This window comes from Python bivittatus, unplaced genomic scaffold (genome assembly GCF_059951505.1).
Source record: "Python bivittatus isolate LINGU-HERP-01145 unplaced genomic scaffold, Pbiv_v1 ctg000580_np1212, whole genome shotgun sequence".
NCBI lineage: Eukaryota > Metazoa > Chordata > Lepidosauria > Squamata > Pythonidae > Python > Python bivittatus.
The window spans coordinates 23,774-36,733 of NW_028277087.1; the positions used below are offsets into that span (position 1 = coordinate 23,774).

Below are 12,960 nucleotides of genomic sequence, written 5' to 3' on the forward strand. Positions count from 1 at the left end.
GTTAAAGTGCGCCTGTGTGTGCTTTTGTGTGTGTGTGTGTGCGCGCATAGAAGTGTGACAACCATGAAAGACCAGCAGTGGCGTTGAGGTGTTTTCGGTTTGACTCCTTTTAGCAAGCGGCATGTATTGCAAGGGTGCAAGACCTGGAATTTCTACCCTGGAAATTGGAGTTAAAACCCCAACACCCGAGAGGGATCAGAGGGAGACCAATGGGCTTAAGGGATGCTCTGCCTCCTGGGAGTTTTCTGATGAGATGCCATCTGATGTCGTAAAGATCCCTCCCTCTCCCTTTCTCTCTCTGCATATAGCCCTGCGTGTGTACAGAGACAGATATAGAGAAGTTTAGGAAAAATTTACAAACCATTCAGCTAGGTGGGCTTCTGCCCTGAGCACGTAGATCTGTATGTTCTAAAAGGGATGCACCTCAACTCCCAGAATTCCCTGGCCAGCACTGAAGTAGATGATGCGGCTGAGCGATCCGGATGGGCAAGTGGTAGCGATTTAGTTTTTCCCTCCATGCCCTGGCAGGGCTTTCTCGACCGACTGGGGCCCCTGCTGATGGTGGGACCAACATAACCTCCCTTAACTCAGGCCAAAATTGCTGCTGAAGCTGCAAGTCACAGATCTGCCATCTGCACAGCATCCCCGTTTTCCAGCTGGGGGGGAGAGAAGGCGTCAGACCTTTTTGCTCCCCAATATTGGGGGGAAGCTGCAGGGAGATTCTGCAAAGCAAACTGCTTCAGTTTCCCTTTTTAAAAATGGGGGCTGTGCCTTTTCCAGCAAGGGGGTCTCGGGGTCGGATCTACAGCTCCTCTGACCTGCTTCTGCATCCTGCGTTCCAGGAGGAGGTCAGCAGCTTGGCCAAGCAGTGCGACCTCCAGCCAAGGCAGGTAGAGAGGTGGTTTCGATGCCGCCTGAATCAGGACCGGCCCAGCTTGACGAAGAAATTCTCTGAAGCCAGGTGAGTGGGAGCTGTTGGGGCAGGGTGGTCAACGGGCAGCCCGTGGGCACCGGTGCACCCCTTAGTGCCCAACAGGATGTCTGTCCCATCATACGCTCCAAGAAGATTGTGAATGATTCCAGAAGGAAGTTTGTGTGATGCAAAGGGAAGCATCACCCTCCAGCATCTTATGATATGTGCAGCAGTGCCTTTGGCCCCCCAAGCAATTGAGGGCCCCATTGGTTGTTAAAGAGCACATCTGATGGATTGTTTGTGACTGGCCGTGCCAAGTATAAGATTTGCCCTGTTCAACAAGAGAAACTCCCGTGACACGTGTGGTTCACAAAAGAGGTTTACTTGTGCATAATGTAATAGTTACAAGCAAAGCCAGGACTGGCTTGGTACATTTACATTGCTCCTTTATACTTTTCCCTTTCCTTCGTTTTTCGCCCCGCGATCTCATTACCACCGCGGCTTATCAGCCCCCAAATCATCCCCCTTAATTTTCCGGAACGGCAGGTTCGGCCCGGGTCCCATTGTCCTTGATTGGTAGTCCCCTCCGGCATGGGTTGGTTCCCTTGGGTTCCTCCCGTCACGTGCAAACCCTGAGGTTTCTGGATTGCACGGCGATCTCGTTCCGCTGCCCGCGGCCCCGCTAATTGTTGGTGCGCACCGCTTATCAGTGTAAAGTTAAAGCTTCCGCTGCGGTTTTCCCGTTTGGCTAGGCACAGGTGGCCATTAATCAACTGCGCTTTCAGTTCCTCTTTTCCTCAGCTAGCAGCCGGCAGCGAAGTTAGCGCAGTGTGGTGGCAAGCTTTCCTTGAGCGCTGTGCCGGCCGAACCTGACATACCGCCCCCCTGACAATAGACCCCCCCCTTTTTTATTTCGGCTTCCCGGGGTATCTACTCTAAAAGTCCCACACTAGGTCCGGCGCTTTTATATGGGCTTTGCTTACTCATTCGCTGTGGGACTTGGGGAAGTGTTTCCACTGCACCAGCAGCCGGACCTGCCCCTTGTGCCTCCTGGAGTCCAGTATTTGTCTAACCTCGAAGTGCTGCTCCCCGCCGACCATGATGGGTGTTGGTGCTACTTCTGCCTTGTGCCAGGTGTTCCCTGGCTGGTACAGCTTCAATAAGCTGCAGTGGAACACCGGGTGGATCCTCCCGAGGCTTTTGGGGAGCGTCAGCCTGACGGTTACCGGATTGATGATTTCTGCGATGGGGAACGGACCCACGAACCTCAGGCTGAGCTTCTTTGAAGCCTGGTGCATCTTTAGGTTTCTCGTCGATAAATACACTTGGTCCCCCACCTTCCACTGCCACTCGGGGAGCCTCTTTCGGTCTGCATGTTTCTTGTATTCGGCTTTGGCCCCTTGCAGCGCCGCATGCGCCGCCTGCCTCGTGGCGGCTATTTGGGCGAACCAGGAGTCCAGAGAGTCAATTCGGGCTTCTGGCTGAGGTAATTCCGGCATGGGGATGAAATCTCGCCCGGTGGCCACTTTGAAAGGGGAGAAGCTGGTGCTTTTGTGGACAGCGTTGTTGTAGGTTACTTCCGCGAACGGCAGTAGCTCCGCCCAATCGTCCTGCTGGTACCCCACGTAGCAGCGCAGGTACTGCTTGAGCCCCCCATTCAGGCATTCCGTGGCTCCGTCCGTCTGCGGGTGTGCCGCGGAAGAGAGGGCTTGTTGTGTCCCTACCAGCTTCAGAAACTCCCTCCAGAAACGCGCGGTGAAACTGCCACCCTGGTCGCTGACGATCTGTCGGGGCGCGCCGTGCAGCCGGTAGATATGCTGCATGAACAGCCTCGCCAACCTTTGCCGTGGGGATTTGCTGGCATGCTACAAAATGTGCTTGTTTGGAGAACAAGTCCGTGACCACCCAAATGGCGGTCTTCCCCTTGCTCTCCAGTAGCTCCACTATGAAGTCCATGGCGATCTCTTGCGATGGGCTGTCGGGATCCGCCACCAATTGGAGTAGCCCCCTAGGCTTGCCTTTGGCCCCTTTCGCCGTTGCGCACACTGGACAACCCCCTGCGTACGCTTCCACGTCCTTCTGGAGTGTTGGCCACCAGAACTGCCACCAAATTAAATGGAGCGTTTTCACGAAGCCGTAATGCCCCGCCCTCTGGCTGTCGTGGGCTCTTTCCATGACCCCCCGCCGGCACTCTTCGGGCACATATAGCTTTCCCTCGTGCCACCACAAATCCCCTTGGCTGGTTAGCATGTCTCGGTTCTGCTTGAGCCAAGTATCCCGCTCCGCCGCTTCCGCAAACCCCTGCTTTACCTCAGGCGCCGCGTCCCGCCACTCTCTCCTGGTCTGGCTCCAGGTTATAGCTTTTGCAGCCAGCCTGCTGGCGGGGATGATGGAATCCACGATTTCCTCTCGCAGGCTGGCGTGCTGGGGCATGCGAGACAGCCTGTCCGCGGGGAAATTCCTTTTCCCGGGAATGTGTTTTAGGGTGAAACTGAATCTCCCGAAGTATTGGGACCAACGCGCCTGTTTGGGGGATAGCCTTCGCGGGGTTTTCAGGGCCTCAAGGTTCTTGTGATCCGTCCACACCTCGAACGGCTCGGCTGCCCCCTCCGATAATGCCTCCACGTGGCTAGGGCCCACTTGACCCTATATGCCTCTTTCTCCCACACCATCCACCTCCTCTCTGTCTCGGTGAATTTGCGGGAGGTGTAGGCGCACGGGTGGAGGGGCCCATCCGGGCTGGGCTGGAGCAGGACCGCCCCCATTGCTACGTCCGAGGCGTCTACTTGGATGATGAATTGCCAATCCGGGTCGGCTCTGCCATGAACCGCCGCTTTAAGTCCTCAAACGCCCTCTGGCATTCCGCAGTCCACGTGAGCGCCATGCTGGGTTTGGGAGGCTTCCCGCTGCCCTTGGTTTTTAGCAAGTCTGTTAGGGGGAGAACGACTTGGGCGAAGTTCGGGATGAACTGTCTGTAAAAGTTTGCGAATCCCAAGAAGCTTTGGAGTTGCCTCCGGGTCCGCGGTGCTTCCCAGCCCAGGACATCCCTCACTTTCGCCGGGTCCATCTCGATCCCCCGACTGGATATATGGTAGCCGAGGTAGTCCAGCTGCTCCCAGTGAAACTCGCATTTGGAGAGCTTCGTGTATAGCTGCGCCTTTAACAGTCTCTGGAGCACTGTGCGTACCAGTTTCACGTGCTTCATCAGGGTCTCGGTGTAGATGAGGATGTCGTCCAGGTAGACCAGGACGCCCCGGTAGAGTAGGTCGTGCAGCACCTTGTTTATTAGCTGCATAAACACCCCTGGTGCCCCTTTTAATCCAAACGGCATCATGGAAAGTTGATAGCTTCCGAGTGGGGTATTAAACGCGGTCTTCCATTCATCTCCTGCATGGATCCTAACCCTGAAATATGCTTCGCGCAAGTCCAGTTTTGTGAACACCCTCCCCTTAGACAGGTGCGATAGCAGGTCCTTCATCAAGGGGAGGGGTAGTTGTACTCGGTGCTGATTGCGTTCAGCCCCCGGTAGTCCACGCACATCCGGAGCGAGCCGTCCTTCTCCCGGAACAGTACCAGGGCCACTAGTGGTGATTTCGCGGGCCGGATGAATCCCCGCGCGAGGTTTTTGTCTATAAACTCCTGAAGGGTGCTCATCTCCTTCATTGACAGGGAGTACATTTTCGGCTTGGGCAGTTTTGCCCCCGGCTCTAGCTCAATGGCGCAGTCGCTTGGTCGGTGTGGTGGGAGTTGGTCGGACTCTTCCTCCTCAAATGCCGCTGCCAGGCTCTGGTATTGCCTCGGGATGCTGCCATTTGGCGTGGCCTCTCCTGGCCCAGGCCCATGCTCCGTCGCTGTCCCGCTGGCCGCCGTCGCCTGCCTGCGCCCCGGTATCGCCACGGGCTCTTGGATCTCCGGAGCCTCTGCCACTGCTGCTGCTGGTTGGGTTCCCGCCTCGGTCTGCTCCTGCCTCGCCTCCCCATGCCTTGGATCCTCCGCCTGCTCGTCTGCGGCCATGGTCCCGATCGCCTCCGTTTGCCGGCTCCGCCTGCCCTCGCGCTTCGCCGGCTCCTCGTCCCCGAACCACACCGCTTCCGCTGTCCAGTCGACACGTGGGTTCTGTTGTCGCAGCCACGCCAAGCCGAGCACCACCGCATAGTCGGCGATTGGGACCACTACGAACCTTAGTTCTTCCCGGTGCCTCCCGATCGTCATTTGGACTGGCTCAGTGTAATACTGAGCCGCCCCCCTCACTAGCGAGCCATCTAGCTCGCTAAATGCAATGGGCTCTCGGAGGCATCGCAGCTGCAGGCCGAGCCCCGAAACCACCGCTGGGTGCATCAGGCAGTGGGTGCAGCCTGAGTCCAGCAGCACCCGCAGCTGAGGCTCCCCTCTGGACCTCAGCCCCCAGATGCATATCCTCACCCGAAAGGGGGGGCAGTCCTTGTCACCAATTGGGTCCGCTCGTCTTGGCTCCCCGGCTCGCACTGGGACGCCGTTCAGTGCGAGCGCGCCCCGTTTCCCGCCGGCTCCGATTCCCCCCCGGAAGACGCCGTCTCAGGGGTCGACCACCCCAGCTGGCCTCATTCGGTTACCGCTGCCACTGCACTCTTCCACGGCCGGTCACCTGCTCGCTTCCCGGAGGGGCGCTGTGGCTTGACCTCGGGATGGGGTGGGGCTCCTTCCCGCTCCGTCGGGCATTGCACCACCTGGTGGCCTCGACCTCCGCACCTGAAGCACAGGTTCGGGGCTTTAGTTGCCTCTCGCCCCCCGGCGGGCTGTCGCCGGCTGCTCCGCCTCTCCTCTGGGGGTCTCTCCCTCGGCCGGTCTCTTGCCTGGTCCCGCCTCCGTGCACTCTGTTGAATCTGCTGCCACGCCGACTCCGCCGTCCCGGCCAGCCAGATCCAATCCTTCACCATGGTCATCCCGGCCCAGTGCCCATTCCAAGATCTCCGGATTGAGCCCCATCTTAAAGTACTTCACCTTTAGGGACTCCAGCCAGTCCATGAGTTTCTTCACCAGCCTCCAGAACTATAAGACATACTCAGACACAGACTTATCCTGCTTCTTGAATTGCAGGATGTTGTCCTCGGCTCGCTTGGCACTCAATGTGTCCTCAAACCTGTCCCGGAGCACCTGCATGAAGTCCGGGAAACTCCTCAGTTCCGCCGCATTGGCGTTGTACAGTCTGATCACCCAGCTAGCTGCTTGGCCCTCCAGCAGCTCAGCCACGTAGGAGACTCTGTCCTCGTCCCTAGCGAACAGGTGACCCCCCTCTGCATGAAACCCTGGACCTGCGTTAGGAAATTAGGCAGCTGTTCGGGGTTCCCCGAGAACTTCCCGGTTATGCCCCGCAGCCTAAAGGCATCTGCTGTCCATTGGTCCACCGACCGGGGCACTGGTGGCGGTGCCAGTTGGGGACCGGACTGCCACCCCTGTTGCTCGCGCCATCGCTCGCCACCGGTGGCACCACTCCCAGCAGCAGGGTTGGCAGCATCGCCTGCATAGAGTCTAGGCGCTACTCGATCCTCTCCTCCAACCGGGCGAACTTCTCGTCCCATTCGCGGTTCCGAGCTCCCGAGCCTCGGGTCATCATGACCCCTGAGCTGTCTGGCCCCTGGTTCACGCACATCGACCACCACTCCGGCGGTGGTTCTCCGGCCCTGGCCGCCATCCCGCCACTCCAGGGTACCTCCGCCATCGCCTCCGTGAGTCCTGTTTCCTTGTCCTCCAACTATCCAACGGATTCCTCATCGCTGGCCATGCCTGTGATTGAAAAGAGAAGCGCTCCTCGGTGGTACCGGGACAGGCGTGTCTCCTACTGCAACTGCTGAAGAATCCACCCACCGTATCCTCAGTGCTCCATGTGTGATCCCCAACTGAACCAGGTGTCTAGCCCTGTTAGGATGTAGGATTGGGTTCTCATTTGGAAGGTAAACAGGGTCAAACCTGGTTAATACTTGGATGGGAAGAAATCCCAGGTCTATGGGCTAGAGTGGAAATGGGAAAGTATCTGAGAAAAGAGCAGTGCTAGCCAAAAAATTAAAATGTGTAGAAGCCTCCATGACGTCACCAGGAGTTGACGAAATCTTCATTTTCAGTATTTACGTAACAATCAGATTCAGGGAAGAGAAAAAGTATTTTGGATCATTCTAGAGATCAGAATCTGTGCCAAGTGGTTCAAGTACAAGAAAAGCTAAGGATTGGAAAACTTCTTCCCTCCTTCAGAAGGTGGAAGTGAGGGCCATTGGAGCAGGGAATGTCTTGCACCCAGTCAGCTGGACTAGATGACCTTTGCGTTCCCTTCTAGCTCTGGAATCCTTGGATTTCCCAGCTTGCTGTCCAATATGCCCTGATGTATTTTCTGATTGTTTTCCAGCTGGAGAGGCACCCACCATTTTATTTCCTTCTGCATGGGGTTGGCCGTCCTTTACGATGTGAGTTCCAGCTCTTTCCCCACTTTCGTTGGTCGTTGTCAAACAAGAGAGTTTGCCGCGTGTAATGCAGCTGGTGACTCTTCCTCTGCCTCCCGGCCCCCAACATTTCGTGCTTCCCTTTTGGGTTAGAAAACGTTGGGAGTGCAGGAAAGTCTCCATTGTTCATCCTCTTTCAAACCTTTTAGTGACCACAGTTGCTTTTTCATGCAGTGGTCTCCTTTCCCTCCCATCATCCCCTTAAAAGGCAGCTCCAGGGAAGTGTTGGTGGGCTGGTATGATGTGATTCCTAATACGTTGTGTCTTCTTGCAGAAACCCTGGTTCTGGGATCTCCGCCAATGTTGGGTTGGCTACCCGCAGCAGGTAAGAGGTCAGGGAGACATTTGAATGTAGATTTCAATGGAAAAGTATTCATAAATTCGCATCCCCCTTTGCAAAAATGGCATGAAACTGCAATGTGTCCTGCCTTTCCAAACATAACATTCATCCAAGCCTTAAAAACGCAATTCTTTCCATTTCTTACAGCTAAAAAGCAACACAACTGAGTGATTAAACAGTTATAAGGAATACCTCATGAGAACAAGTGCAAGCACAACAGGCACACGTTGTCCTGGGCAAAACCATAGGACGGTGTGGTCAGGACAGGAAGAGATGAAAAGTAGTGTATACCAGCCACCCTGAACCCAGAGTCGTATGCAAAAGTTTATAGTTGTCAGAGAATCCCTAACTGAACAACAGCTGACACTGGGGCTACATGGTAGAAAGTTGAACATCACACCCTTGGGAAAATTTGGATGCCTGCTTACTATTTCTGTGCAGTTGTGTACAGATTCAGTATACGAAAACTGAATGTGGTAGATGCAAAATTTTTGATGCTCTTTCCACCAGGACTTTGTAATACCACTATTAGCTTATTATTGTTGTTATTGTTATTATTTTAACGCCATAATAGCTTCAAAACTTTTTTGTAGCCACTGAAGAGTCTTTCTATTCCTGGTTTGGAATTTTCCTACTCTTCCTTTCAGAACTCTCCTAGCTGAGAAAGATTCTCCTTCCATGCATTACATGTTTAAGGTCTTCCCCACATATGTTCAGTGATATTTAGGTTTAGGGACCAAGGCGGCCATTCAAAATCCCTCCCCAATGCCCTGCTCAAAGCTCTATTGAGTGTGCTGAAATGAACAGTTTTCTGCCCTTAGTCCCTCACAGAACCCCTTCAGGTTTTCATGGAACTGTAGAGTTCTGTAGAAGACAGTGGGAAAAAAATGGTTTGGACCATTGTCTTGTAGAACTGCCTCTTTTCAGCTTCAATTCCTTCACATGTATTTAGTTGAATCTATTCTACTTTCAAGCCAGACAGTGTTCCCTGGGCCATGGGCTGCATGCAACTTTGGCACCTAATAGACCAACCCTGTACAGGCTTGATGGCCAGCAAGGAGTTATGTTTTCCTGGAGTGGCTGAGAAAGTTTCAACCATGTTCAGGATCTCCTTTGCACACGTGAGACCATGGCTTTGCAAAGCGGGTTGGAGAAAGGCTTTCCTTCCACGCAGTTGTATGAGCAATGCTGTGCTATGGACCGGCAGATAACCACTTCAGGGTCAGCTAACTTTTCAACAGATTGTTCATGGGCTCTATTTCCCAATGTGACCGGTCTGCACTCAGTTTTAGTAGAAATTTTCTTGGTGCTTCAGGTGTTGCCTTGATTTCATCAAGTCCATGTCACTTCCATTTCTGAACAATGTTTCTCATAGCTGAAATTGCTTACTGGGGGTATTTAGTTTTTTATCTCCCTCCCTGTCTCCCTCTCTCTCTTTGTCATCTATCAATCATATCTATAGCTGTCTGTCTGTCTGTCTGTCTGTCTCTCTGACTGTCTGACTGTCTGTCTGTCTGTCTGTCTGTCTGTCTGTCTGTCTATCTATCTATCTATCTATCTATCTATCTATCTATCTATCTATTTCCATCCATCCATCCATCCTCCCTCTCTCTTCAGCTTTGAAAGAGTGAATTATGCTCATTTTCAAATGCTCAGACAACTGCTTAGAAGAGCTCATGGTTCTTGAGTGCAGACAAAACAACACTTGTAATTTGAGAGGTGGGAAGGGGCAGAGTATTTGCAAAAAAATTCCAGAAGCATGATTAGAAAAGGTCTTAGGAAGATCCTACAGGAAATGTTTGGATTCTGTGATTTCTGATCAAAGAAGTGTTACAAACTACTGAGTGAAATCTCAGAATCACAGAGTTGGAAAGACTGTAGTAGGGGGGGCGGAGCAAAATGGCCACCGAGTGACAGCTTTTTAGTGAGCTCCTAATCCTCCTATTTTAGTTGCCTTTTATATATAGTTCATTTTATCAAATATTAATTAGTGATCTTAGTAATTTTAGTTTCTTTTATTTGGAGTAGTAATTTTAGGAATTCAGATTTAGGATTAGATAGGATTAGGATTTTAGATCTTGGACTCTGGACCCACTAGCTTTGGACACCTGCCGTTGAAGCGAGAGTACGATCTACAACCCTGAATACCACCCAAGGATGCAAAATCAGAAAGCAAAAACAAAGAAGAACTTGAAAAGAAAGTTCAAAAGGAGACATAAACTGGAGACACAGCCAAGAGGAAACCCTAAACAAGATAAGGTTGCGAGGACATTCAGGCAACCAAAGATAAAGGATTTATTCCAGCCAATGGACAATGTAAGTAAGTCTCCTTTCCTTTTTTCTTCTCCCCTTGTAACCTCCGCTAATAACTCTTATTCCACATTGGAGTGGGATATGGACGATTGCCTTTCCACTGAAAATGAGGATTTAACAGGAGATAGAGGGGAGGATGTGAATAACATCAAGAGCAACATTAAAGAAGATCTGGATTTGGTTGCCAAGAACTGTCTTTTAACAGCACAAACAGTCCTTGCTATATTCGATCAGCTCTTGGAAGCTAATAAAAAGACAAATTAAAGACTCTAATGGGAAATTATACCTCCAAATTAGATAAGAAAGGAAACAGCAACTCCCATGCTCCAAATCTTCCCCTAACTTATGGACAGCACGGGCGGCAAGGGGGCTCTTGGATAGAGAAGACATGGAGGAGAGGCTGGTTTTGCAGAGACATAGGATTCTACTCCAAGTTGCCGATACACCTTCAAATAGGGGTGGGTGTCATAACAGACGAGTAATACTGAATTCTCTCTCTCAACTCTTACAGTGTAGGGTATATTCTAACGAACTAAGAGAGATCTCTTGGCTCCCTAGTAGGCATGGATGTAAAAGAATATTGTTAACTTTTGGTCAGATTATTTTACCATCGATGCTCTTAAGGCTTGAAAATCCCTTAAGGAAATATTACATCCGGCCAATATGTGTGTTTCATAACACCCAGACTCAGTCTCTGCTAAAGCCTGGGCGGAGAGCCAAAACAGTGAGGGAGGATGATGTGAACCTTGAAAACTCTAAATGTAACTCTTCATGATCTGTAAAGCAAAGAACTCCTCTATTAACAAGGACAGAACAAGATAAGGATAATGAAAAAGAGATCCCAGATTCCTTTAATGGAAAGATACAGTTTCTGGATGATGAGGAAGAATTAATCCATCAGTTTGCCGCCCTCCCCCCAGGGGAACAACAACTGATTTTAAACACAATCGAAACAGTGAGACCAATGTTGAAATCGGTAACTAACGCGACAGAAACTCTCAGCACCCTGCTCCCCTCTAGCTGCTCTTCTGTGGAAATGCTACTAAGCCCAGTTTCTGAAAGCACAAAATCACCGATTAAAAAAAAGGGAAGGCGTCTCAGTCCAAAGCAAAAACACACAAAGGAAAAGGACGCTCAGCAAGATATTACAGCACAAGTTCTCATTAACCTTTTAGAGGATGAAACTGTAGCTGGCGACTTAATATCCCTGGCATCGGAGAGCCAGATTGAGCACCCTCAAGAGTCACACTATCCAGTTGAACCTAGTGTGGGTCCCAGTCCTGATTCCGTTCAGCAAGCCATCTATATCTTGCCATTCGGTATCATCACAAGTTAACACCATCATGGGAAAGTCTGAATCGGAGCAATTCTCTGAGAACAACCACCAACTTGATGTTAGTCACTTTCAAGCACAGCAACTAGAAAATGAGAGGGATGGACTGAGTCCTCTACCGTCGGCAGAAACGCCAGCACCAGGTCAAAATCGGGAATACTGGCACCCGAGACAGAGAAGAGCAACGGTTACAACTTATGATGGGGAAAGCTGAACCTTATAGTAATTGTGTTTACATGGGAAGTATTGATAATATGGTACCAGCGCCAGAAACAGATTGACTGTCTGTACCCTCAGTCCTCAGCCAACCACCCCACCCAGAATATTCTGTTCTTGGGAGACCTGTACAGATTGTGACTTGGAACATAGCTGGCTGGAAAGAAGGGGCTGACACTGAACCAGTGGGTTTCCTCTCCAAATTCGACGTAATCGCCATCCAGGAAACCTGGCTAACTGGAGAGGGTGAACCAGTACAACCTCCGGGCTTTCATGGATGGGACTCCCCTGCCCAAAAGATAACGAACAAAGGGCGACCTTCTGGCGGACTATGTGTCCTTATTAAACCAGAACTGCAATGGCAGGGGGAGAAATTATATCATGCAGATAAATGGTTGCATTTTCTAGCTGTGAAAATTAGATATAAGGAGTCAGAGTTAATACTGGTAAATGTATACATTCCCCCAAACACACACCCCTACTATAATCCTGATTACTGGACATGCCGAGAAACAATATTAGACGAAATAGCCACATTGTATTCTCAATCTATAATTATATTACTTGGAGATTTTAATGCCAAATTAGGACCATCCCTTCATGAGTTTGCGCAAAAGAAAGAATTTCCAAATGAATTTCTTGATAATCACCCACCGTGGTTATCAAGAGGTAACAAAAATAATATTGCTGGCTTGCATTTAGTCTCCCTAATCTTTCAATGTAATCTACAAATCCTGGGAGGTAAAGATAATAATTATATATACCCATATACATACCATTCAGCCCACTCAAGCAGTGTGTGAGATCTCTTCTGTGTATCAAGAAACTAAGTTGACCTCTTCTCAGAGGTCATTGTATATCCAAGAGGTGAAAGTGACCATCAGCCAGTGAGTGTGAAATTATGGGGTCACTCAGATTTAAGACCATGTAACATGGCTGACAGGTGGATCGCCAATAATCTGGGGGTGAGTCAAAATAAAAGGCTAATATGGGCCAAAGTTGATACAAAGGCAATTTTAGACAGCCTCAAAGCAGAGAATGCTGTTCATTGGGATACAACAATCCAGTCAACTACGGCTGACTGGCTGTCAGTTTCCAATGCATTTACTCATTTGTGTAATATGTTGAAGAAACATTTAATAACTCAATCTTCCACCAAAAGTTTTCAAGCAGCCAGATCTCCCTGGCTTGACAATGAATGTGTCAGGTTCAGCCCAAAGAACTCCATGAGACCGTACAGATATAATTCAACAGCATTTATTAGCTTCACCTACAAGACAGAAATCTCACCAGACTGAATCGACACTTCCCAAGCCAGCAAGCAAAGACTGCGAATTCCTTAGGATGGTGCCAGCCTCATCCTCTTCACCTTCCC

The 12,960-nt window shown here is 50.7% G+C and overlaps 1 protein-coding gene across 3 annotated transcripts in view; it reads left to right on the forward strand.

Moving 5' to 3' along the window:
• Positions 1–12,960, forward strand: part of LOC148214644 (ceramide synthase 4-like) — a 33,691-nt gene that overhangs the window by 9,338 nt on the left and 11,393 nt on the right. For 2 of the 3 annotated variants that reach the window (XM_088149291.1, XM_088149290.1), the window contains exons 4-6: positions 843–961; positions 7,290–7,347; positions 7,658–7,708. The exons of the other annotated variant lie outside the window; for it this stretch is intronic. In XM_088149291.1, coding sequence (XP_088005417.1) covers positions 843–961; positions 7,290–7,347; positions 7,658–7,708 — 228 coding nt within the window. The remainder of the gene's footprint in view (positions 1–842; positions 962–7,289; positions 7,348–7,657; positions 7,709–12,960) is intronic. 3 annotated transcript variants of the gene reach the window in all.